General features: G+C 37.4%; 2 protein-coding genes across 7 annotated transcripts; one reads left to right on the forward strand and one right to left on the reverse strand.

The window, feature by feature from the left end:
* Nucleotides 1-165: 165 nt before the first annotated feature.
* On the forward strand, nucleotides 166-1,795 carry LOC148425674 (transmembrane protein 42-like). Of its 2 annotated transcripts, XM_088409628.1 has the most exons (4): nucleotides 172-234; nucleotides 310-389; nucleotides 589-735; nucleotides 1,014-1,795. In XM_088409628.1, exons 1-4 carry the CDS (start codon nucleotides 225-227, stop codon nucleotides 1,152-1,154), a joined length of 378 nt encoding a protein of 125 aa, XP_088265754.1. In that variant the 5' UTR covers nucleotides 172-224; the 3' UTR covers nucleotides 1,155-1,795. The 2 variants fall into 2 exon arrangements, with proteins under 2 accessions (XP_088265753.1, XP_088265754.1); XM_088409627.1 differs by having other exon boundaries at nucleotides 166-389.
* On the reverse strand, nucleotides 930-25,771 carry LOC148425675 (palmitoyltransferase ZDHHC3-like). Of its 5 annotated transcripts, XR_015864998.1 has the most exons (9): nucleotides 25,572-25,771; nucleotides 24,029-24,439; nucleotides 23,396-23,520; nucleotides 23,115-23,211; nucleotides 22,665-22,746; nucleotides 19,172-19,302; nucleotides 3,036-4,027; nucleotides 1,212-1,372; nucleotides 930-1,124 (listed from the first exon to the last, which is right to left on the reverse strand). XR_015864998.1 is itself a non-coding variant. In XM_088409624.1 (8 exons), the coding sequence occupies exons 3-8, from the start codon at nucleotides 24,362-24,364 to the stop codon at nucleotides 3,821-3,823; spliced, it is 978 nt and encodes a 325-aa protein (XP_088265750.1). In that variant the 5' UTR covers nucleotides 24,365-24,439; nucleotides 25,151-25,252; nucleotides 25,572-25,771; the 3' UTR covers nucleotides 2,137-3,820. The 5 variants fall into 5 exon arrangements, 3 of the variants coding, with proteins under 3 accessions (XP_088265750.1, XP_088265749.1, XP_088265751.1); XR_015864997.1 differs by lacking the exon at nucleotides 1,212-1,372; XM_088409624.1 differs by lacking the exons at nucleotides 930-1,124; nucleotides 1,212-1,372 and adding an exon at nucleotides 25,151-25,252 and having other exon boundaries at nucleotides 2,137-4,027.
* Between the last annotated feature and the right edge of the window lie 254 nt (nucleotides 25,772-26,025).

The following is a 26,025-nucleotide window of genomic DNA, read 5'->3' on the forward strand; positions in this document are numbered from 1 at the left end:
AATTTGAACTCACTATGACAAAAATTAATTTGTACTTATACAGCCAATTGTTTTTACCTTACACCAAAACACAACCGTTTTTTGTCTATTTTATTAGATGCACTTATAAAATAGTTTTTGTTCAAAAAGGAGGAAGTACCGGTTTACACACAATATAGCTTTACAACTTCTTCGGCACTGTAAAGTTTGGCTCGCCGTCAGCGCCTCACCTGTTCCGGCCGGCCATGATTTCGGGTACTATGTACGCATTGCTGGCGGGTTGTTTGGGTGCTGCCGCCTCGTTATCGGCTAAACTAACTGTCGGTGCAGACTACCTGAAGGAAATATGTGAAACTGGACTGAAGAGCACGACTGGAGCGCAAAACGATGGAGCTTCTGTCTGTGTTTGGGTAACACTTCTCGAATCACGTCTTTGAATGTGTACAGTGGTGTTTTTGGAAAATTGCCCCCGTTAAACTGATGAGAAGACAATGGAAATCAAACTGTATTGGGCGCTAAAAGTTTGCAAATGCGTCCTGACCGCGGCCTCGTAGTTTCACTTTGTTATCGCTTGACGACGTCCTCTCTGTCCAATGATCTTGTTCGCAGCTGCACATCCCCTTGCGGCTGCTTTGCGTCGGCCTGATGTTCCTCTGTAATGCTGTCATGTGGACCTTCTTTTCCAAAGCTCTTCGCTACAGCTCTTCTTCGGCCAGAGCTACTGCCACAACTACTGCTGGCAACTTTATCGCGTCGGTAAGCTGTCAGTGACACAGGGGCGGAGCCACACATACACAAACCTTGTCACTGTCTGGCCGCCCTCACACCAAAGGGAACATTTGGAAATCTGCGATTTCTCTGCCATTTTTGCAGGCACATAGTCTAAGAGCTACTTATCAAGTGTGTTGCAATTTTACAATTACAATTGTATGATAAAATAAGTATTTTTATTTAATGAAATCCTGACTGGGCATGCCACCGCTCTCTGAGATGTTTTGACACCCTCTCCCGTTTTTTTGTTTTTTTGCATTCAGGCCATACTTGGGAAGCTTATTTTTGGAGAGATTCAACCAGTTCTGTGGTGGGTAGGCATCTCTCTGACACTGGGTGGGCTGCTTGTGCTCCATGCATCCACGCCTCAAGACCTGCCGCAAGAAAAGGACAAAACAAGATAGTTGTATTATTTTATTACTTGATATTACCTGCATATTTATATTTTTATTGTCATTCACCATGAGGCTGAAAATAGAGTTGAGCTACCAAAGAGACATTTTCCAAATTGCTCATCAGTGTGTTTGTGAGTGGTCGTTTGTCACTGTGTGTCCTGATTGACTGCGCCCGGCCTACTGCCCAAAGACAGCTGGGATGGGCACCAGCAAGCCCACAGCAAAACCTTGTGAGGACAAGTGGTTAAGCAGATGGATGGATGGGTTAAAGCAAACAGTTTTGTTGTTCAAATGTTTAAAGTTTTGTTGACAGTCATATTTCATTTTAGGTTCATTTGGCAAAAGAAAAAAATAATTTGGCGAAATAAAATATCATGGTGCAGTTAGATAGTGCCAAAGAAAGCATCATATGTTTGCTAATTATTTGCATGCTTTTAAGAATGTAGTCTTAAATGCAGTAACATAAAATTGTTGAAAACTTACATAAATTACATCCTGCACCTGTACATTTTTAAAATTTAGGTTTATTCTTCATAAAGTGTATTACTTATTGGAATTATATGCAATGTAACAATGATGTAAAAAATACAGCCTTTTTAAAAAATATATAACATTATACCAACAATACATTAAAGGTTTTTGTAACATCACTTTATTTTGTGCTACTTTAAATACTCTTCCAGTTTAGAGGACAATGTGAAAAGATGAGCTGCTTAGTGACTTGGAGCTGGGAGTATTTTTTTTTTCCTGATCAACAGAAAACATGAAACTTGACTAACGTGTACTCTGGATTTCCTGCACATGTAACATTTTTAAAATATACTCAACTACTTAACCTACTTTAACCTACTACTTTAACCTTCTCACACACACACACACACACACACACACACACACACACATATATATATATATATATATATATATATATATATATATATATATATATATATAAAATTGAAAACTGAAACCCAAAATAATCACATTGAACTGATTTCCAGCACCCGTTTAATGAGTTAAAAGCCCTCATGCATCCATCGCTACACACAACACAAAACAATAAAGGTTTGACATTGGACACAAAAATTGAGCATGCCAGGAAAGATAGACAAGGCACTGTGGTAATGACAAAATTAGTATAATGTGCTTCAGAGTATTAGTGCTTCTGTTGGTGTTCATTTGAGGCTGCTTTATCACAGATGCCATTTCAGTGAAGCCAACAGTAGCAGAAACCACCAACGCCCTTCAGTTTTACTCGCAACATTCTAGAAAATAACTTTTACTTTGGAATAAGTGGTACAGTAGTCACTCATATACGCAAAGTTAGTACTTAAAGTCACTACAGTGGCAGCAAAATCTAATCCTTTTAACGGACATTTTACATTTCTGTTATCTACAGGAAAATGCTCTTTAAATAAAACAGTTCAACTCCCGTTTACACAACATTCTTTTGGTAAAAAACAAAATATGAACATAACATTTAAAAGCTGGTGATGGCGTTATAAACACTGAAAAATGCATCATTTCTAATCCAAAACTTGGGTAGGTCCCTTCATTTATTAATGGCAGAAACACAAGAATGCCACTCAAGACTATGAGAATGATACAACCTTTCCAGTGAGGGTACATTGATGGTATTATCTTTGGTGTTTTTGTAGCAGCTGTGTAAAAGGGAATCATCTTGATGAAATAAAAAAAAACAAACAAAAATAGTTTTTATGCAAACGTAGTCAGTCTTATAACAGCACGGAATTGATTTAGAGTATTAAACATGAGACTGAAGCAGCAAGTGAGGAAACCACAGTATTTGCATCTAATCACCAGCCAAGGAACTACTGTATGCTCAAGTGGTTTGAGATCTTCATTTGACATAAGTAGTGTTTTACTAACCTCGTGGCACCGACGGGCCTTTATCGGGGGCAGCAATTACTTATGGATACTGGCTGTACGCAGCTTGGCTCAGCAGCCTATCGCTCAATGGACCGCCAAAACCTTTGGCCACAATTGTGTATGTATTGCATAATACAGCACACTAAATAGGACACAAGTTAGACATGAAAGTTAGCATCAAGGCGAGGCCTAACATACTGATGTGCTTGGGCTGGCTCAACACTGATCTCAGAGGAGCCCACAGACATTAAGCAATTGATCCAGTAGCTTCAGCACTGACTGCAGTCTCAATACTGTATGCCGGTGTGTGGGATTTTAAAGCTGTTGTTTTGAAAGATAATGTGTTGCATATTTTGCTTTTAAGTTTTAAAAAGAAAAAAAAAAAAGTCTGGCATTGAGAAAGACAGCGGATCCAGTAGTGATGCTATGACCAAGGCCCGAGAAAACTTTTTTTTTTTTTTTTAGGTAGGAGTGGCCCTGCAAAAGATATCCGAGTTGTTTTTTTTTTATGTGCAGTAAAGTACTTCCTCCTCATCTGGTTTCAGCTCATCAAACCTTTTTTTTTTTATCTTACGACAACCCAAATATTGTATCTGTAATTCTATAATTTTGTAGTTTTTGTGAGGTGACATCCAAAACATCTGAAAACAGGAAGAGGGCGTATACTTTTTTTTACAATGCTGTATATACAAAATGAGCTAAAGATATAAAATATATATTTCATGTGAATTTCAGTATGAGAGGAAATCAAATGTAGCCCAGCATACGGCTGTCCACAGAGCGTCCTAGTTGAACGGGATCTCGATTACATCCTCCTCGATGATGTCCCCCTGGGGAAGAGGGTCAAGCTCTACGGGGCTCTTCTTGCAACTCACGCCTGAGAAGGGACTGCACCAGGTCAGCGAAAACGGGCCACCGAACGCCATCTTCAAGGCCTCCCAGCATGGCGCCTTCTCCCACTTCCCCTTCTCCCCCTTCAAGCGTTCGATTCCCTGCGGGGGACAAAAGTTAACATATGAGCTGAAGTTTGGTATACATGCACGATTGCTAGTCATTTGCAAATTGGACTCAATGTCTGACAGCGGTTTGCTCTTTAGGGTTATGGAGACAAAAAGCAAATTAACAGAATGCTTCATTATTAATACAATACTCATTGCAGCCTGTCAATCTGTTAATCTAACACATTTTGGTAGTAAATTCCATGACTAATTTAGGGTTTTATGTTGTGGGACTCCAGCTTCCTCACATTTCAAAACTATGCACGTTATGTAAATATAAAACCCAAGTTAAGCATATGCATGAATACACGTTGTCGATTATGTCAATTAGTTGACTGGTGTTTTCTCGTTGTCGACTAGTCGCTTTAAGTCATTGTTAATTCATCATTATTTATTTATTTTTTGTATTTGGTCATTTCCGTCCCAGCGCGTTTTCTTACACCGGGAAGTTCCACAAGTCTTTTCTCTTTGATTGTCAAAGCTTTGATATGACAACATGGCTGTGGCGCACGCTCAGTGTCTTCATTTACAAGCTATCAGTGATATTCCTGCTCATTTCATCGTACGTACTCCGGGAGCTTTTGGACTGCAAAATTACAACCATTTTATCAGCAATCTTTGCCTCACCTCTGAGCTACGGATAATACTGGGCGCTTTGCAGTCTACCTGGCTGACCGGAATTGATCGCAGGCGGGGCAGAGATTGTGAACAGGTGGGGTCAAAACGCAGAAGTTACTGGATGTGTGTGCAATTAAATATGAATAATGCACCATTGAAATATTTGTGACGGCCCTAGTGAACTTAAGAGAGAATTATTTGTCGATTGGCCGATAACCAGTTCAATATACCCACTAGTCGCCTTAAAGGAAACCGTGTACCATCGGACAGTTTTTCATTATGGACAGCAGGAGGTGCTGCATTTACCATTGTCCATAACAAATATGACAGCCTCCAGAGACGTGCCACCCCCCCATGTAATATCATTTAATGATAACAAGACTTACGATTAAATGTAAAACATACTGTTGGTTGTTAGGAACACAGTTATTTGGAAGTTTTTGAAATTTATAATCATTTAACTTGTTCCTTTTGAATGAAAAACGGTCTCAATCTTGTGTCCCTTAAAGTCAGCTGGGATGAGCTCTGCACCTCTAATGAAGGTAAATGCTCACAAAAATGGATGGATGGCTGTTGAGATAAGAGGTGCAGCAATTATTGACCATTAATTGGTAGACAAATTAATTTATGGTTATTTGATAATCAATTAATTAACGGGACCTAATATCGTCAAATTTCTCAGATTTCAGCCTTGGTTGGAAATATTTTTTTTTTCAGCCTGGTGTAAAAGCATACTGGCACGCAAAGACATGTTTACAATGGATTCATCAACATAGCACATGACCCAACTACGTTAAATGAGTTACTATATAATCTGGGATGGACTTCTCAGCCTGGGAGATCTTTTCTAATGTAGTCTGAGAGCAAATCTATACTATGAGAGGTGAGTATTGTATTAAGAATTAATGGATTGCATAAAAATGCCTTTACTTTCTTGGAAACATGCCCAAGATCATGCACACGATTGAAGGGAAAGAAAACAATAATGCAAGAAGCAAAGTCATCTGTGAAAAGTTTTTTGAAATTAACATTGATTTCACAAGGAGCATATTGTCTTTCAGTCTTTAAGTGCAACCTGCATGCGTTGGTTATATGACACGCGTGGTGAGACAGCGACAGTACACTTTGTCGCAGCTTACCTGTCACCATAAAGAGATGTCTGCTTCAGAGAGCTTCAGTTATCAAAGTAAACGCATGAGTGTGGAGAGAACATCGGAAGGAGGGAAGGTGATGCACATAACACACAACCATGTGGGAACAAAATGAAAGACAGGGACTAATTTAGAAACTAAGTGTATCGGACATGTGAAACTGTTGGGAATGTCAAAAAAGTGGAGCAAAAATTAAATGATTTGATTCGAAACAAATAATGTAAGCACCTCCCCCCCAAAAAGGGTCTGGAAATAACTTTTGCATTGCAAGTGATAAACATTTATTCCCTGCACGTGCTGAAATTACTTCAGGATGTGTAACAAAGAAATGGCTCCAAAAAATATTCACTCAACATTTTTAGCAATAATTCAACATGATACCAGCTGTTTCATAACCTAAACTATTGTAGCCGTTCATGCCATGTTTTCACTCAATTGCACATACATATGATTGGGAGTAAACAGAACAAAAGGAATAGAGCACACTTTAGACTTTGATAGACCAAAAGAATAACAGAGCCCCTTAGAGAGCGCAGAAAAATTGAACATTTTTTTGTGTTAACCAAACCATGCATTCAGCGTGCAAAGGAGGTTCCCACGTTTGCCTGTGTGCGTGTTTCTATGCATAATGACAACACGCATAACTAACAAATCCACTGAACTGATTTCCAGGAAACCTTTGTTAAAAAGGTGGGGCACGGGACACCCTTAAACCGTGACCTCCAAGCATCCTAATTTGGACTATCTGGATTTAGAACATGAATAATTCAATTCATGGCATGATGTGATAAATTACGGTTACAGACAAGTTTCATGGAAAGCCGTCTCAGATGTTTACCAATTTCCAATGAATCAATGATTTGACTCACCATCTACATGAAATCATTTCTTTCCTTTGGTCATTCAGAATGCGAAGCTACACATGATCTTGAATGATGTCTGTTCACTAGATGAATTAAACTGGGCACAGACAAACACTGGCAAAACCGCAACCTCCTCTGCTTCGGAGAATCAAAAATAAACATTTTCGAACACTTCCTGATATCGGCTTGTATTCATACAGCTACAGCAGAATGCCATGCATCAGGCTTCTTTGAAGTTTGACTCCTGTAATAAAATCTGTCCAATCAAATTGCACATGCTTTTTACTGGGCAATCATTGGTTCAATGATAAAATAAAAGGGAACTGAACATGTAATTCAAATACACCACGTGCTTTGATCCACACCAGAGTACTGTAGCTAAACAAATGTGAAACCAGTTAAAAAGTGTGCACAGTTGAGGTGTTAAAGGCATTGGAATGTGTGTGTGTGTGTGTGGGGGGGGGGACTGAAAAAAGTTCACTTAACATCTTTCCACCAAACATTACCTGACAAGTCACAAAAAGCAATCCAAATCAGGCATGCCCTCTCTAAGAGAAACGAAGCATAGTGGAAACTGGGTTCTATAATTAGCATGCATATACAGTGAGGAATTTGAGCCTGACAGGGAAGGACAATATATCAAATTGATTCAATTTCATAATTTTAAAAATCAATGATCAAAGCTGAATCATGAAAGCAAGATTTTGCAAAAGTGGCAGTATATATATATATATATATATATATATATATATATATATATATATATATATATATATATATATATATATATATATATATATATATATATACTCACCCCATCTGCCATCAGAATCAAGTAAAAAATGTGTTTTTAAATGTATTATTTGAATGTGAAAAATAATTTAGTTATCAAATTTATAGACAGAACATTTGACTTTTTACTTCTAAAAATGGCCCCAAAAAAGGACTATCCCTATAAGCAAGCTACGGACATAAATTGAAAGTTAGGTTTATGTTAAAACCGATTTCATTTATAATTTCTGTCCAAATATGTTCTACAGGATTTTTTTTTTAAATCTTTTTTAAATAAATTTTAATCAACCTTTCAATAAATGTTTGCTGGGTTTATTTCTTCATTAATTAAAATCTTAATCTTCCAGAATGATATATATGTGTGTGTGTATATATATATATATATATATATATATATATATATATATATATATATATATATATATATATATATATATGGGCTGCATGATTAATCAAATTTGAATCACGATGTTGGTTGCCACGAATAATTAGTATGAAAATCGGTGATATTAACATTTAAAAAGCCGCCTACCAATACATGTCAAATGAAGCCCTTTCAGTCATCCTACCACCAGGGGGCTGATGTAAGGTTAAGACATCATTAAGCTTAAGAAATAGAAAGCGAGCAAATCCTGCAAGAACGTCCGCAGCTTGGCTCACGCTGGACTCAGCTCTACATGTCAAAATGACGTCTTTTCGGCAACCACGCTACTTTGCGTGTTGTCTGCGCTGGCCAGATTTTCCGCAACGCATACTGCTGGAACTTTTTTACAGCGTAGAAGTGCTGGGCAGAAAACATGTCAGACAAACTATTGCTTATTGATGTTGGCCGGTGGCTAGCAAGTACCGTATTTGCCGCACTATAAGGCGCACCTAAAAGCTTTTTTTTTTTTTTTAAAAAAAAAAAGCTGCTGCTGCGCCTTATAATCAGGTGCGCCTTATATATGGCTCAATACTGAAATTGGGATTCGTAGATGGGGAATGAACTGATAAAGTAAGCTTTACCTGTTTCTTTTGTGTGTTTACAGTTGAACAAGGTTGAACAAGGTTGCTCATATTGACATTGAGTTATTATGCTGATTCGATACTTTGAGTATTACTGTTTTGTGATTGCACTGGAGGAAAATTTCCCTGATATAAATGTTGCACTGCATGTTATACCTTGCTGTTAAAAGAGAAACTGTCACGGAAATAAAATAAAACATAAGACAGTTGTTTATTCATTTTGGGAGTGAATGGAGTTGTCAGAAAGCTGGTTTGTAATTTACTAATAAAGTTTGACTGCTTCTACTATTGCGCCTTATACTCTGGTGTGCCTTACAGTGCAGAAAATACGGTACACAGAAGCGAGTGCTTGGTTCTAAGTACGCTTCATTTTTTTTCAATGGTTTGCACTCAGCAAGTTTTTGCCATAATTATTTATTTTAGTTTATTTATTTATTTTTAAGTATCAAGCCTGCTTGTTTAAAAAAAAGTGCGATGAATGGACGTTTGACCAAACATGATAAATAATTGTGATTTTGTGCAGCCCGAGTACATTTATCTATCTATACATTATATATATATATATATATATATATATATATATATATATATATATATATATATATATATATATATATATATATATGAATATATATATATATATATATATATATATATATGAATATATATATATATATATATATCACCCCATCTGCCATCAGAATCAATCTCACTTCCCCTGCGAGCAGAGCAGAACAATTTAGGTTGGCCACAGTTTAAACACGTGAGCAAATGCTGTTCCCGTAGTACAGTTGATGAATAGACTCCTTCTGTAGCCCGCAAATGGCAGCTTTGTTAAGGAAATCTGACACAATAATCAGAATGTTTCAAGCTTACACAATGGAACGCATGGCAAAAAATCCACTCTTCTGTTCATTTCAGTTTTTTTTTTCCAAACCAAAAAGCCACTTTAGTGCCAAATACTTGCCTTGCCTTGACTTGCCTGCGTGAATTTCTAAACATCACTGGGGAGTGGTAGAGCTTAAAGTCATTTAAAATTGTCCTGGCAAAACCGGTACTTTTTTTTTTCCTGCGTCGTCTGCCTCAACGGGCAACTACAGCGTGCAGCCGGAGCCACCTCTCATTGTGTATTACTGTATACTTGAGTCCTCTTTGTCAATTGAACTTTTCGCCCCGTCCCGACAAACAAACTTGGCTATCTGGGAAGTTTTTAGCTTTCAAAAATGAGCAGGCGACATTGTGAGTAATTTATGAGCTTGCAGTGAGTGCACTTGAGAGCGAGAAAGAGGCCGAGCGAATTAGACAGACAGAGCAAGCATGCTTGCGTGAGGTTCAAAAATACTCTAGTCGACATCAAATGATATCATCCATATTGGAATATTAATACACATAGTAGTTGAATTACTGATTTGAAATATAAACTACATCCTTTCAAATCAGACAGACATTCTTTAAACTACTGTTGTGCATTTATACTTATTTTTTCAAATACAGTAGACTCTGGTTTACGACCTCCCTGCCTTACGTTTCTTTCATCTTGCGATGTGGACCGCAACGTTTTTTTTTTTTTATCCCCTCTTTATGCCATTTCTTTCGTCTTACGACACCTCCAACATGGTGGTCAATGTGCGTGCGTAATACGTCAAATACACAAATACACCGCGCTCATACGTCTATACATGCGTCACTGCTTACATCACTACAATGCTGGTCTGCTATTGGTCGGCGTCACGATTCCTGAAGATACTGGTCTACTATTGGTCGGTGTACCGGAATCACTAAGTTGCTGGTCTGCGATTGGTCGGTGTCACTCTTTTCAAAATGGCATAATGGTAAAGCTTTGTTCTAGTCTGAGTGATTACAATATCGTATTTCTGTGCATTTCAGTGCTTAATTCAACTTTAATTGGTTAGCCATGGGTCCCAAGACTGCTAGTGATGTTAAAGAGAGGTTTATATATATATATATATATATATATATTATATATATATATATATATATATATATATATATATATATATATATGATTTATATGGAAATGAAGCTGGAGATAATCAAGAAATACCAAGAAGGCTAGCCTAGGCAAGGCTACCCTCAATAGGGAATATAGCCATAGCAAGCTCATCACATCGTTCAAGGGTAAATAAAACCTTTATATATTTTTTATTTATGATGTTATTTAATTGTATACGTGTATATTATGTATAGGTAGTACTTACTATATGGATACCAATTTAGCTGGGGATAAGATACCTGGGGTTTTACAAGCATTACCTAATTAACATTGGATTGTCCGCCATATATCGAATTCGTGTTGCAATCCCAACCGCGAACACATTAATCTCGTAAACCAGGGGCCCTCTGTATTACTGTGTACTTGGAACTTATTTTATATAAGGTCTCCATATTTCAGTTTATATTGGATGCATTTGATCAGAAAGAATTCGTGTAGTGTTGCCTCGTTTTCGCAATAAACGGGGACCAAACTCCCTCAGCAGAAATTGAAATCCGCTAAGTAGTGTGTATGTGGATGTGGGGACCAGAATTTTCATCCATCCACCCATCCATCTGTATTTGCTTGACCTCCCTAGGTTTGATGGCTTGCTGGTGCCTATCCTAGCTGTCTTCGGGCAGTAGGTGGGGGACACCCTGAAATGCTTGCCGGCCAATTGCAGTGCACACAGTGACAAACCATTCACGCATCCAATCAGACAAGGACAATTTAGAGTGCTCAATACACCTTCCATGCATGTTTTTGGAATGTGGGAGGAAGCCGGAACGCTTGGAGAGAGCCCACACTGGCTTGGGGAAAACATGCAAACTCCCTACAGGAAGGCCGGAGCAAACATGATTTGAACAGTTCACTCTGAACTGTGAGGAGGATGGGTTAGCACATCCTCCTCACAGTTCGGAGTGAACTGTTGTATATTTTCCACCAAGCCAGCACCATTTTTTTTTACATATTTATTTTAATACAGCATGGTAAATGTTAGGTAAAATTTGTCAACAAATGCTGTTTTATATATATTTTTAAATATAACTTTTTATAAAGTAGTAAAACGGCTATTTAGCAAAAAAGTATTTAAAATGATATAGAGCTTTAATTTCAGTACCATGACACCCCAATACAGTGATATTTTTGATCAAGGTTATTATACTGTCAGATTCTGATATCGTCCCATGCCTAGTGTCAATTCACGTTTTCTAATCAAGTTGTCTTTTAAGAGAAGCACTTTATATAGAAAATTTGACATTACAGTAGCTGCAAATCAAATTTTACGGATGAACAGTGTTCGAAGGTGATGTGTGAACAAGTATTAGGCATGAAGTAAGCACATTGAGCAGATGTGAAGGTGTCCGCAGTCACTAAAGACTGTCAGAGCCTCTTAGATGGGCCCAATCCCGACGAAGACCCATTCTTCCCTCTCACACCACATATTGGTATGTCTCAGCCTTCCCATGGTCAGGGGTGGAGAACGGGCTAAACCACAGTAAGGAGAAAGGGTGTCCAAACACTGCCCTTAAGTTCATCCACTTAGTTTTTTTAGCCCATCTTCTCTCTTCCTTTTTCAACTGCTCTATGCCCTAAAAACAAAACATAACCAAACTTCAGTTGGTGTGTTCCGAAACCCATTCAGCAATCAAAAAGTGTATTCATTTGAAATTGTGAAAGCTTTCCGCATCGCTGCAGCGAATGACCAAGTGATTTGCTGCAGTAAATCTCACAGACCAATGCCCGATTTGGACAGAGATGTCAAAATAGCAATTAGTCGAGCGTGGATGAAAAACACTGCTAAAATATGGGGAGATTAAGACGAGGAATGCTTGAGCTATAAACAAACAGAAATGATACTTGAGAACTGAATGACACTGAAAATGATGTCTTGGAAAAATCCTAACAACATGGAAAATATTACAACAGTATTTAGTGAGCTGATCCCCCTCAAGGCTCCAACGCACATTTTTTTTTCTTTGCTCAGTTTTGCCAGTCAATGACTTCATTGGACAAGCAATATTTGACTTTTGATTTTGAGCAATATTTTAATTTTTTGGCAGGTTGAGTCTGAAGACATTAAGTAAGGGTTTTATTTAATAGCAAAAAATGATATTATAGAATGAAGAACCGACTAACTTTTACATCTAATCCATTGTTTTTTACTTCTTTGTCTTGTTTTTTACTTGTTTAATTTACACAATGTGCATCGTAGCAAATTGTATATTCTCATCTAAAGACAGTTTCAAGGGGGTAATTTCAAACATAGGTAAATTAAATTTTGCATCTCTTATAGCTGGGGTGTCAAACTCATTCTTATCGAGGGCCACGTTGCAGTTACGGTTTCTGTCAGAGATGACTGTGATAAAATACATTTTGGGTGTATTTGTCACACTTCCAACTAGTTTTGAAATCACAGAGAGGGTGAGGGAAAAAAAGCGCTTGCTTTTTCTCCCAAACAATTTCAAATTGACTTACAAATGTGATATATTGAATTGGAATGGGCGTTTCGCGGGCCGCGTGAAATGATGTGGCGGGCCGGACCTGGCCCCCGGGCCTTGAGTTTGACACCTGTGTCTTATAGTATTGTATGTTTATTTAGCAAACCTAGATTAGTTGAAAAAGATTACATCTAGCAATGTCATTTTGACAACAATTATTGTGCTCTGAAAAGTCAAAATAAAAAAAGAAGACTATTGTAAAAAACAAAACTAACATTACTTATATTATGAATTTTCAATTCGTCCACTTATGCTCTTCTGTTCTTCTCTTCTGTCTTTATGAGGTGCAAAATGCAAATTTTGACACGCAAATGTGGTTATTTGGGACCTTGATTTACTATCCTTTGACAGCCCAGTTGGTTTATAGTACTGTATGTATACCTTAAACTCTGACAGTAAACAATAATGCTGTATGTTTGTTTGGAGAAGGAAAAAAACAGACTTCAAATATATCTGTCAATCTTTTTGGTTTTATAAAGTATTTAACCCCAGGCACCTTGCACACGGTAAAAAGTATCTTTCAAAATCTCGAAACATTCACAGAACTGCATTTTGTGATGCACTAACCACAAACTTGCATGTTCACACGGCAATTCAAGTCTCCAAGTGCTCTGCTGCAATTTATTAATAGGACAGCGGAACCTTCCCTGGTACATTGAGACGGCAGAAACAAACAACACTCGAGTTCCCTACTCATGTTTTAACAAACAATGGTAGTTGCGCAGTTCCAAGTCGGATAATTGACAGAGGGAGTGAGCCAACATTTCTGGTTCCAATTTCTAAACTCAATATTTTAATTTTTTTTTCCATTGAAAACTGAATTTGTAGTTGGAGTAATAAACTTTTGCCGTGTCATTGTAAATATTGAACGAGGCAACCTAAAAAGGTGAACATTAAAGTCATCTCTTGCATTCCCTTTGATTGTGATATTTCGATGGAACATTTTGTCCTTTTTGTTGCGATGTTGAGGCTGCACTATATCTTGTTTGGACTTTTTGCACAATGCTAATATATAGCCCACAATAGTTACTCAAACATGGCATCAGATATTCAGAGCTGCCAACCTATATAACATACACGAGACACAAACATACATAACAGAAATAAGTCAGTCTCAATATTGGATTGATACTGAATGATGATGAAATTCATAATGTAGAAGTTTTAATTGAACTCTTGAATGCACCGCTGGGCATGAGAGATGAAAATGCCTGATTGTATTCAAATTAGTCTATAGCTTTCACTGACCATAAATTGCATTTCCCACAAGGCATAACAATTACTTAACTCGTTGAGGGACAACATTCCGCAAATGTTTATTTTGTGTACATGGGTTAATATTTGTGCTACAAGCTCCTTTTTTGAGGCATGATCTGTTGTCACAGAAATGGCATCCTGACACCAAAAATGGAGCCGTCAAAAACAACTGAAAAGCAAACTCCATTTACAGAAAAGCGTCGCTATGAAAGCCACAATTAAAAACAATGCAGCATTAAAAGCTAGCATATGTATACAAGCTTGTGCATTTGCCACCCAATCAAAGAACAGTATCTGGGGCAGTACTTCAATGATGGATATGAATAATACACTGAGTATTAATGAAATTTTAGCCAGGGAAGAAAACTTGTCATTTACATAGTTGTCTACATAGTATTATTCATCAATTTTTTTTTCTCAGATGTAAACTGTGAAATGATTTGTCAGCCCCTAACCAGCCTAAAGCATTTTCGATGGAAAAACAAACAAACAAACAAGCAAAACTACCTTCATACATGCAGTATTGTCTCTAGGAATATTATATTCAGCGACTCCAGAAGATATATAGTGAAGCCTCATCAGTTTTATTTCTGACTCGTCTGCCAAAACTTGTGTCACTAATGGGAATGTGCATTGTCATAAAACTTAAAAAGACATACAACATTTTGCAAAGACACACCATTAGCAAGAAGTTGCTTTGTGTTACAATAATTTGCTCTTAATTTGAAAAGAGAACTGTACTGCGTTTCTGTGACAGCATTAAATTAGATTTGCTGAAACCGACAGAAAAGCTATCAGTATCTCACATACCCCGATGAGCCTTCACTGACCCCAAGGGGCACAGGTAATCCCACTTGAGAACCATACACCCATTTTCTACAGGCACTTATCCAAACTAGGGTCGCTGGCTTGCTGGTGCCTATCCAAGCTGTCTTTTGGCAGTAGGTGGTGGGGACACCCTGAACTGGTTGCGGGCCAATTGCAGGGCACATAGAGACAAACCATTCACGGACCCAATCACACCTAAGGACAATTTTGTATGGCCAATACACCTGCCATGCATGTTTATGGAGTGTGGGAAGAATCTGGAGTGCCCGGAGAAAACCCACACGGGCTCGAGGAGAACATGCAAACTCCACACAGGAGGGCCGGAGCGAGCTGGAATTTAACTTGCCATTTGAAGTTGCTATTTGAGAACCAATAATCTGTAAAATTGTTAGAAATACACCCTTGCATAGCATAATATCCACATTAACATAAAAAAATATAGGTCGATGCTCTTCACCTTTTTTTCATCCCAAGTAAATATTTTCTATTATGTCTCGTAAGTGTTTGTTCCCTGCACTTCATAGCTTATACTCTGGACTGTGTGTACAAAACCTCACAAACTGTCACAAACCTTATCACAGATACATCTAAACAACCACGTCAACGCCTCAGGCAGTCTCCTAATAGCTGTTAAGCATTTGCTTCTACATATTCTGGTTATAATCTTTTATGACTTGTCCCTTCCTTGCCTGCAAACATTTGCAATTTTGTGGTTAACCGCTTTCGTTGTGTTGTCTCTTGCGCTTTGTTTCCACTTCACTTTAGTTTAACCCCAGAGATCTATATAAAATGTTTTACACTCAAACACATTTTGTTTATTTCCAGTTACCCTAAAGGATATTATTATTATTTTGCAGAAACTACATTAGTTACCCTTTGAAAAGAAATTTAAATGAATTATTTTATACATATGGAACATTGGGTTTTTCACCAGTGATTTAGGGTTACATCTGTAGCTCTGTTTAAAAACACGTCTCAACAACTCTATGTTTAAACAAATGTAAAAGATTGCATTTAATTACATTCTAGGTGTTTTCATTAAGGTACTATTAATTTCTTTTGAATTTATTTTGCGTAGCATGAAACAAATATTCTATATTCAGCGGGGAAAAAAAACAAAACAAAACCCCCAAAGTCCCTGGGACTCAAAATACTGAAAAGCAATGGGTCCCAACAGGAATGTTTGGAGTCCGACATAAAGTAGATCCCAGAATCTTTGTAAGGAGCTATTGTTGATGTCCCAATAACCAGAGATGCAAATACATTAAAATACTGTACATGAAATTTATGTCTCTTCTTTTGCAGTGACATCACCAAACAATGTTTAGTAATCACAGTTTAGTAAAATCCATAATTAAATTACACATCTGGGCTGTGTCATACACTTCTCCTTTCACGCAGGGAACAGCAAGATGACCCAGTCAAGTTAAATGAGACTTGCTTGAGAATCTGCTCCCTGTCAAGCTACTGTAATTTCCACAAGCAGCCGCATGTCGTAAGGAAGCCAGACAATGCTTCAAAATAAAACATGGGTTATAAAGGACCAACAGCATTGGAATGCTTTTATTTTGAATTTAATCCAGGAAGCAAGGCCGTGACAACAATCAACACTTAATCATCTTTATCTCACAGCATGAGCAGCATTTGAAGTAAACAAAACGCTTATTTTTGGGAGCGGTGATTGCAATATTGCAGTAACATGACACCATGCCATTTTTGCCTTTGGGTATACTGACAGAATCTGATAGTGGCCTATTACCTACAATAACCCAATTCAATGGGGAGGAAGTAGGCTGCATCCAAAGAAGAAAAGTATGAGATTCCTAATTAACCAGTTTCTGTCATCATCTAAAAAGATGAGACTCCGTCATTGTTTAGAGATCACAAGGCATCATCCCATGATATTCTGATTACTACCAAGTCCTTAGTTGCTATGGGCATGGAAAACAAGAAAACTCAGTGAGTGGGTATAATTCATAAATTGAGTTTTTGACATTTTTCATTTATATACTTTTTCACACTTTGTAGAAAAGTAATCGTTTTTCTACTCAGGAGTGACCTTGAACTCTTGAACTCACAAAAGCTTTAAAAGGAAAACATATTTTATATACAAAAGGCTACTTCAGGGCCTCTACTTTGGCAACACATTTTCTAATGAAATTATTGCCATGATATTGGGAAAAATATTAGTATAAAAACGGTACAATATTGCTAAGGTCATGTAAAAAATTGTTTTATCAGACATCATTTTTCATGCGCAGGACGTGCAAAGAATGTAGGGAAATCAAAGTTGTTTGCCAATCAACAAAAGACAGTAGAAGTGCAGGGACAAGCTATCATTCTATTTTTACAATGCTACAGCTTGAACAGAAAATACATATTGTACATGAATTAACAGTCTGAAGCCTTAAAGTAGGCTTTAAGTCTTCAAATTGAAATTGCATTTTTGAGTGCAGTGAGTTTTTGAGGAAAATAGAAACATGAGATTAGCCAGCTGGACAGCATCCAGTTTCTGCAAACTAGTTTAAAGCCTCTGTGTCAACGTCTGTCGATTGAACCATGTTGAAATTTCGTGCGTGGGACATCCACCTTTTCAGAAATTTAGCTTTATTATATGTATATGCATTTATATAGTATTGATTCTATTTAGTGCTCATATTATTAACCACACCAATTGGAGCAACACCCTCAATTTCATTGACACGTGTGTACAATCAAATTGGAGGCATACTATTCTATTTTATGGCGTCACATTTTAGAATTTTGTTCAAAAGCGAACCTTAGATTATGAGCGACTGTGATCTCATTTACAGACAACAGTCCAGAAACACTATTGGCTGGTCGTCGGGCTAAAATTTACTTTCCTGTTTTTTTTTTTTTTTTGTTTTATTTCCCAGAATACAAAGAGGCACAATTGAAAACTATTACAATTTTCTCTCCATATGGATGAAACGAAATATTTATAAATATTTAAAGTTCTTGTAAAAATCTGATTATGTTTAAAATGGATATTCCTAATGTTTTTTTTTTTTTAATTTTTCTCTTGATGGGAAAAATACTGACTGAAGAGATGACATCGATTTATTCAAGAAGATGGAAATTATCGTTGCAGAATGGAGAATGTTTTAACGGGTAAAAACAGAGTACAAACATTGAACTGCATTCATTGCAGAACAGACTGTTGAGTGTAGAAAAACTATTCTCTTACACACACACACACACAAACACACACAGTGGACCCCCGGCTTACAGTTTCCCCAGCTTACGTTTTTTCCACGTTATGATTTGGAATACTGACTTTTTCCGTCCCCTCTTTAAAGCAATTTTCCCGCTTTACAATTAACATCAACAACTCTCATGGCCTGTGGGGTTGGTTGTGTTTGTTGTTTTGCCTCCCTCTTAAGACTCGATCTCATGTGAGAGTGATTTCAATATCGTATTTATTATGCATTTTACTGCTTAATTCAAACTTGAAAGATTGCTAGTGATGTTAAAGAGAAAAGTAAGAAGATGATTAATATGGAAACAAAGCCGGAGATAATCAAGAAATACAAAGAAAGCTAAGATAGCCTAGGCTTACAAGGGAATATGGCCATAACAAGCGTCAACTCAAAGGAAAAATAGCACTTACTATCCTATTTTGATATAAATTTTTAATATGTATATTGAATTTTTGTTTTTACTTGGGGTTTTACATGGATTAGCTAATTAACATAGGTTTGGATTGCCCGCCGTATGGCGAATTCGCTTGACGATCCCAACCACGGAACCGATTAATCTCATAAACCGGGGGCCAATTAATGACAAAGTGATTAGAAAAGATTTTAAATAGAAAAAAGGCTCAAGAAACCACCACCACACTAAAAAAAAGAACATACATTCAATCACTACAAACAAATCTGGCACCATTTCAATTCCGGATAAAGCAATGTCAAGTATGGTATGATCATGTCCAAGAATTCTATACAGTATTGTGTGTTTCAGTATAAATTGCAGGTTGCTTTGGTGATTAATTGGTCACATTTCAGACAGCAGAGAGAAATTACATTTTGCTAGGGAACAAGGAGAGGGACGCAGTAGATAAAGGGAGGAAGCGTAAAGGATTACTTATAACTAAATGGCTTACTTACAGTTTCATCAGTACAGATGGAGTGGACTTGGGTACCGAACATCACAGAGGTGAAGATGAGGAAGAGGAGGCCCTCAAAGCACAGGAGTATGAGGAGGATGACTGTTGCTGGTGGAGAGAAGGAACTGCACTCTGGGAAATGAGGATATGAAGAAAGAAAAGCACGAGGGACAACAAAAGGCTCAAATGAGGTTTTACTAGACTCTATGATGATGTCTATTTTAGGGGATCTACAGATGCTATAGTTCCAAAACCTTCAGGATAAGGGAACCACTAACCAGGAAAAAAGAGGCTGTATTTCTTTTGGCTAAGATGGACACTTGGTAATTTTATTTGAGTACTTACAAAGGGCAAACACAATAACAGAATAAATACTATTAATATCTGCAGTTCAATTTACATTAAAATGCAGTACAAACAGGACATTGGTGAAATCTCCTGTACTATAGGCTTGTGCTATGGGCAACACACTTAGAACTGTTATGATATGTCCAACCTTTCCATTGTATTTCAAAAATATGGATCAAAATAAGGGAAAGCGTTAAAATAAAAAAGACCATAACATTGATAAGAGGGGCTGTTAGTGATAGTTTTGATTTCCTGAAACATCAATTCTTCATTACACAACCCACTGAAAAGTGTACATGTATTTTGCTATTACTCATGTTACTCACAGAAAAGAACAACATCTTAATGTGTCAAATCCAAAACAAAAAAACGTAGCAAAACCTCGAAACAAGGCTTACAGAATTCTAGGCATGTAGAATTTCTGCTTGCTTCTTTTAATGAAAATAATGTGGTACAACCTTTGTTAACAAAAGCTGCTGTAACCAAGTCCTCTGGCTGCTAACATTCAACTGATTCCAACTGATTCCGCCCGCTTCCACCCTCCCTTTCGCCCAATTAACATAACTATCGTAAGAATCATTTTTTATACGTAGATACTGTATAAATAAATAGGAACACCTTCAATTCAGATGTAATAAAGCGTTTATGGCTCCCAGTGTTGCCTTCTGTGGAAACTGGGTCAAAATGGTTCTTTGAATGTTAAAGGTTGCCGACCGCTGGTCTAAGGTCTAAAGTTTAGACCTCAACACGACGCGTGACTTCATGCTTTTACAAAGGAGTTGAGTCCTGTTATCTGTGTGAAAAATTGGGATTGAAAATTTCCACTATCCATATTCACTGTTGATGGCAGGATGGAAGGGTTCTATGATGAACGCAAAAATCATCAACGGTAAGCAAAGTAAATTATATAAAAAGCATCACTGTGCCTCACGAAAACAATTTTAAACCATGCTTTGGGCGGCTCTTTATCTTGATCTGGAGCAAGGACATTCGTCATAGTAGAGCAAATTATAGGTATGCGTCATTCCAAAGGAGGAGAATTTCAGACAAAACCTTAAGATGTCTATAAGTAACCTGTGGAAATTACTTGTACAACACAGCCAAAAGCCAGTGCTCCAGACTGCTCCTAAATGTAGGTATTTTGCTCACTACAAAAATTCACGTCAAACTAGTCAAACCGTTTATTTAATTAATATGTTTGAATATTTGTCATTATTTTAATATAGAATAAATTAGTCGGATGCATATTTAATTTGCTCGTCAAATTTTCTACTTGCAGTCATAACATTTCAGATAAGGGGCCACAGAGCTACTTGGCAAAATGAAGAAATTAAAATGTGTAACCTGAGAGCATTCAAATTCTAGGAAATGAATAATGACTTTACAAGTATAAAATTAACATCCTGAATAACTTTGCCAAAACCAAGATATAAATTGTATTGAAATCTATGGAAAAAACAAATGGCTCTAGATTAATAGGTCGGTCACCTGTGGTCAGAATAAAATACTTTAACCTTATTATATTAAGGCGTTATCACTGATTTTGAGATTTAACTCTAAATTTAATTCCATTGAATGAGTAAGGGCTTACACTGCTTTTAATATATACAGTGGACACACGGCAATCACAGGCGAGAGGGACTTTGCAAGCCTGTGATTACCAAAGATATGTCAATAACTGACACATATCAAATTGAATAAATAAAAAAACAAACTTGTTCTTCTTTTTTAACCCAAACATTTTGGGTGAGTGCTTCCCGTGAAAGACTGGGCTTGCCCCTTGCACGCTCAACCAAACAAAATAATAATCAAAACAGTTGCCGTTGATGATGGTGAGTTTTAAACATACTAAACTGAGTCTAATGTGTCCTCTGCGGGTCTGTTGTCACTTTGTCTCATTGAAAAAAAAACATTATGGGAAGGGCGATGTATAACATCTCACAATTTTGATTTAAAGTGTACTTGTGGAACTCTGAATAAATACACCGGTCTATGGTTGATCACAAAAAACAGCATCCAATTGTATTTTGGTTGTCAATCAAGAGCACTCACCTGTCTTGTAGAATGGTGAAGGGGATACCTGGCAGGTACATTATTTGCTTCCCTTTTTTAACAGATGTATAACTGTAGTTACTATGCCAGGATATCGGCACTGCAGCATAGTATTTAGCAGAGTATCGGCCACTTGATTGCTACATTGACACATTTTTTTGTCTTTCTGTCAGGCAATCTTTGTCACAAAGCGAACATACAGCGCAAAAAAAGTAAAAAGGGGCTGGAGAATAGAGTGCTCTCTTTTCCCGATCCAATGTAAAGTGCACAAATGAGTGAATCCCCCCTCCACCCCTTCGAAAGAATTAAGCAAACAAGCTAAATCCCGGCTTGAAATGGTGCCGTCCTTTAAAACTAACTAGGGTGTTTTGGAGCAAACTGCTTTTGCAAATACAGGACAAAACACAAAAATTGGAACACCAGATATATTTCAAACTTTACAATACTAAACACTTTACCCAATAATACCTTAATTTGGGATTTCCAGAGGTATACTGTGGTCTTCTGTGTTTCTAGTTGCCCCCCCCCCAAAAAAAAAATACACAAATAGAGAAATAATAATAAATAATAAAGCTTTTTACTGTAAACTACCGTGTGGGAAATTAATCGTAAAACAATAACATACAACAAAGACAGTTTTGTAAATGAAGCAAAAAAAAAAATACATTAATTGCCGCAGCTAACACAAACTGCATGCATTTTCTTAAACTAGCTCAGATGGAGCTGACAGTGAACCTGTAACAAGTGACTCTCATGTTAATGTTTACATATGCACACTAGCGTGTTAATTTTGTTTCAGTCAGGTCAATAAACGGAAAACTTTGACTTTTTTTGTGCCAAAATCTGATCTTGTTATTGCGGACTCAATCCTGTGAAACATCTTCTCTCGTGGGATTTGTGTTTAATCCCATCCATAATAGCAAAGCATACAGTATCTCAAAATTTAAGCACACACTGACTTTCAAGCTTTTCCAGCACAAAACAAACAGGAAGATTCAACTTTTCACAATAAGGTTATGGTGTTAAATTGGGAAACAAAAACCTTACTGTTCATATAATACTGTACAATAGAACAAAAACCATACGGTACTTACTTGTCCAATCATCTTCAAAGCAGTAGAGAAAATGGAAAACCACCATGAATAGAGCATGGAGAGAGACAAGTGCAATGTACAGCTGAAAAAAAAAAAAACAACAACAAAAAAAAAAAACAAGATTAAAGTCAACAAAATTGAGTTGAATACAAGGAGGGGAAATGTTATATATACCCTCTACTTAGTGCAATACATTAAAGGATGGGGGGGGGGGGGGGGGGGGGGGGGGACACTTAAATCGGTGCTGGGCCATCCGTATCTCATTTATTTAACTTTGGAACTATGTAGTGGTCTCAACGTGCATTTTATATAGAAACTCCGGAAGACAGATTGCGTACACTCATTTTATAACCATCGGTCAAAAATGGCACGCATTATTGCAGACAGAAGGAGCAGGAATGTCAAACTATCAAACAAAATGAATGTGACACATCACTAAGGCTAACTTACTGTGAACAGCACAAAGTACTTCTGATTGTTCTCTCCGACACAGTTGTTAACCCAGGGGCAATGGTGGTCCATCTTCCGTATGCAGCGTTTGCAAACACTAGGAAAGCCAATCAGAGATATGTGTGAGAAATTACCTTCCAATATGCTCAATAAATATTTAAAAGCAATAACATTTTGTCATAAACCATACAGTAGGCAAACTTTGATTATGGTTTGACATTAAGACTTGAATTGTGATGTATTGCATTTGTACTTGAGCTTGTATATGCATTGTCCTTTACCTGCAGTGGTGTGCACGGTCAGGCTTGATGCTACAGCACTTAGGACATTTGTAGACCACCTGGCCTGGTTTCAGCTGAAGGCTTTCTATGTATTCCTTTGTTGCATTGCCTTTCGGCACCGCTCCCTAGAAAACACGTGATACCTTTTAGATCAGTCTAAATCTCCTGACTTCATTCTCAGAGATTCTATTTATTCTCACTTAAAAGATAAATACATCACAAATGAGACTTTCAAGATTAAAGTCAGAATTCTGACTTGAAAGTAAGAATTCAGAGAATAAAGTCTGTTTGAGATAAAAATGAAAATCCTGCTGAAATGTGTTTTCTTCATTGACTGCGATCCTCTTCTGCAATTTTAGGGCATCTAAGGTTAATTTTACAGTATGTGCAAAAGCACTGTGCACTGGAAAATTTGTTTTGATAGCTCAAACCCCTTGTTGTTAAAGGCTAAACCTTATACATGTGGTTAGCGCCAAGTATATTATGATAATGCGATGGATATTGAGAAAAAAAATAATGCACCTATTTAAATTGATATTTTTGTCATACAACCGGTTATAATATATTGCTCTTAAGTGGCACTATTTCAAGAAATAGACACAGTAGAGTTAAGCATCTGTGTGAATGACTTACTGGATCAGTGCACATGGCTCTGAGGTGTGAGGCTAGGGCAAGAAAGGCCAGCGCATTGAACAGAGACCCATTGACAATGCTGTATGTCAGATTCTTTGAGGGCAGCAGCATCACAAACAGCACCACAAACTCTGCATACAAAACCAGCAGCCACGTGATGATAGCGCAAATGATGCCACAGGCGTCCTTAATAAACCACATGGCAGAAGCAGATGTGGCAGTGATGACATCCTTTGAGATGGGGATTCTGTGCTCCGTCTCTAAAAAGGTGGTTCCTGCCCAAGCTTGCCCACGGTTGTGCTCCACGTCCCTGCATCTGTGCACTGGGCTCTTCATTCTTCATCTATGCTAGAAACTTGCTGCTGCTGCTGGTCCCGCTGCACCTTGGGCTCCACTAATTGTCACCACATGCTGGGAAGGAGCAAGAGGGTCACAACTTCACTTATTTGTTCAAGAAAGTTTTTTGTTTCGCCCGGGATAAATGTAGGATACATTTTTTTACAGTGTGTGGCATGTTCTTCTCACAATTGAAACACAGGTCAAACTCAACATCATGTGTGATCTCAATAAATTGTGCAAGATTTTTTGGGGACCACACATGAGCTCAGATCAGGCAAGATATAGGCTCTTATGCTTTACAGTACATGATATGTTCAAAATGGTACAAATTTAAATATGATTCTTAAGAAAATATGCGACCAGAAAAACAAAAATATGCATCTCAGTACACTGCCCTACAGTTCCTGAGTATTTTATAAATGCCAGTACTGTAGATGATGAGATGCTGGGCCTGTCAGCAGTCATGTAGACAAGTGAGGATAACAGACATGGTGAACAGCTAGTTATGGTGAAGAAAATATGCTTTGTGAAAAAAAAATTTTAAATCTTGTTTTGACTTTAAAATTGGTACTAGCTACAAACATTTTGACCCACTCCCCTGTCCTCTGTGTAGTAGACCTTTATAAGGTTTTGTGTACATTTGAGTAACACATTTTTGAGTGATCTGGTTCTGGTGACTGCGTCAAATGTAGTAACACAAATTGCATTGTATGTGGGATGAATTATCCATTGCGAGAGCGTAAATATGATGATAACGTTAAACAAATTGATTCCATAACTTACCAAGACCAATGTTTGGAATGTGGAGTGTACACAAGTCTGTCATTTTACGATGGACAACATCAGTTTACAAAGTAAACACAAACATCTCTGAGCCTTCGACATCTGCAAATACATGAGGTCACGAAATGGTGAAACCTCACTTCTTGTGTTAAATACGAATGAAACTGCCCCCTTCCCTTAACACCAGATACCACACTAATGTTTCGTAATTTTTATTAGCTGTATGATTTCTACTCGGCTTCGAAGAGTCGAGTAAGTGCCCCTAATTCAAAACCTAACACAACATACCAAACAACGGCTTTTCCAGGGATGGTAGACACAAAACAACGCTCAATTCAAGAACAGAAAATTAACTGAATCCGATTTCATCTATGGGTTTCCAAATAGTTGCTAACGCTAACGAGAGAGAGAGAGTACTTACTTTTGTTTAGCATTTTAATGTCAGTTGTATTGACTTCAAATGACAAGCGACGGACAGCCAGCAACATCTGCTTGCTCTCATATTACGTTGGCTGAAGTAATTTACATTTTCCACACCTATAGAGTGAACATCACTAGCGACATTGCATGTTTGCTGCTATCACAGGAAGTATAGCTGTGGCCGTCTGAGTTCGATTTCTTCTTCTTTGGTGGTTGAGCAAACACGTTCAACTCCATTTTGCCGCCCCAAATGAACTGGAGTGTGACAACCCGGCTAACTAACGTGTCTACTTGGCAGCCATTTTGGGAGAGGCAATGCGCTCTTCAAAGGCAGTCCATTGACTTGGACATTTAGTTTAGCTTCGAATCAGTGAATTTTGTAGAAAATAGAGGTAAAGAAATGAGCCAAAACGACTTCATTGTCTTCAACATCACTTTTTGTGTTTGTTTTTTTC

This window comes from Hippichthys cyanospilos, chromosome 3, assembly GCF_059441005.1.
Source record: "Hippichthys cyanospilos isolate Australia breed blue-spotted pipefish chromosome 3, RoL_Hcya_1.0, whole genome shotgun sequence".
NCBI classification, from domain to species: Eukaryota; Metazoa; Chordata; class Actinopteri; order Syngnathiformes; family Syngnathidae; genus Hippichthys; species Hippichthys cyanospilos.

Bases quoted from the DNA above. Each gene is read 5' to 3' on its own strand.
- LOC148425674 (XM_088409627.1), top strand. From the start codon at position 225: ATGATTTCGGGTACTATGTACGCATTGCTGGCGGGTTGTTTGGGTGCT. The intron at 390-588 runs GTAACACTTCTC...TCTTGTTCGCAG, and splicing joins GAGCTTCTGTCTGTGTTTGG to CTGCACATCCCCTTGCGGCT. The intron at 736-1,013 runs GTAAGCTGTCAG...TTTTGCATTCAG, and splicing joins CTGGCAACTTTATCGCGTCG to GCCATACTTGGGAAGCTTAT.
- LOC148425675 (XM_088409623.1), bottom strand. From the start codon at position 24,364: ATGAAGAGCCCAGTGCACAGATGCAGGGACGTGGAGCACAACCGTGGG. The intron at 23,521-24,028 runs GTAAGTCATTCA...CGTGTTTTCTAG, and splicing joins GAGCCATGTGCACTGATCCA to GGAGCGGTGCCGAAAGGCAA. The intron at 19,303-22,664 runs GTAAGTACCGTA...CTCATTTCCCAG, and splicing joins CTTTGAAGATGATTGGACAA to AGTGCAGTTCCTTCTCTCCA.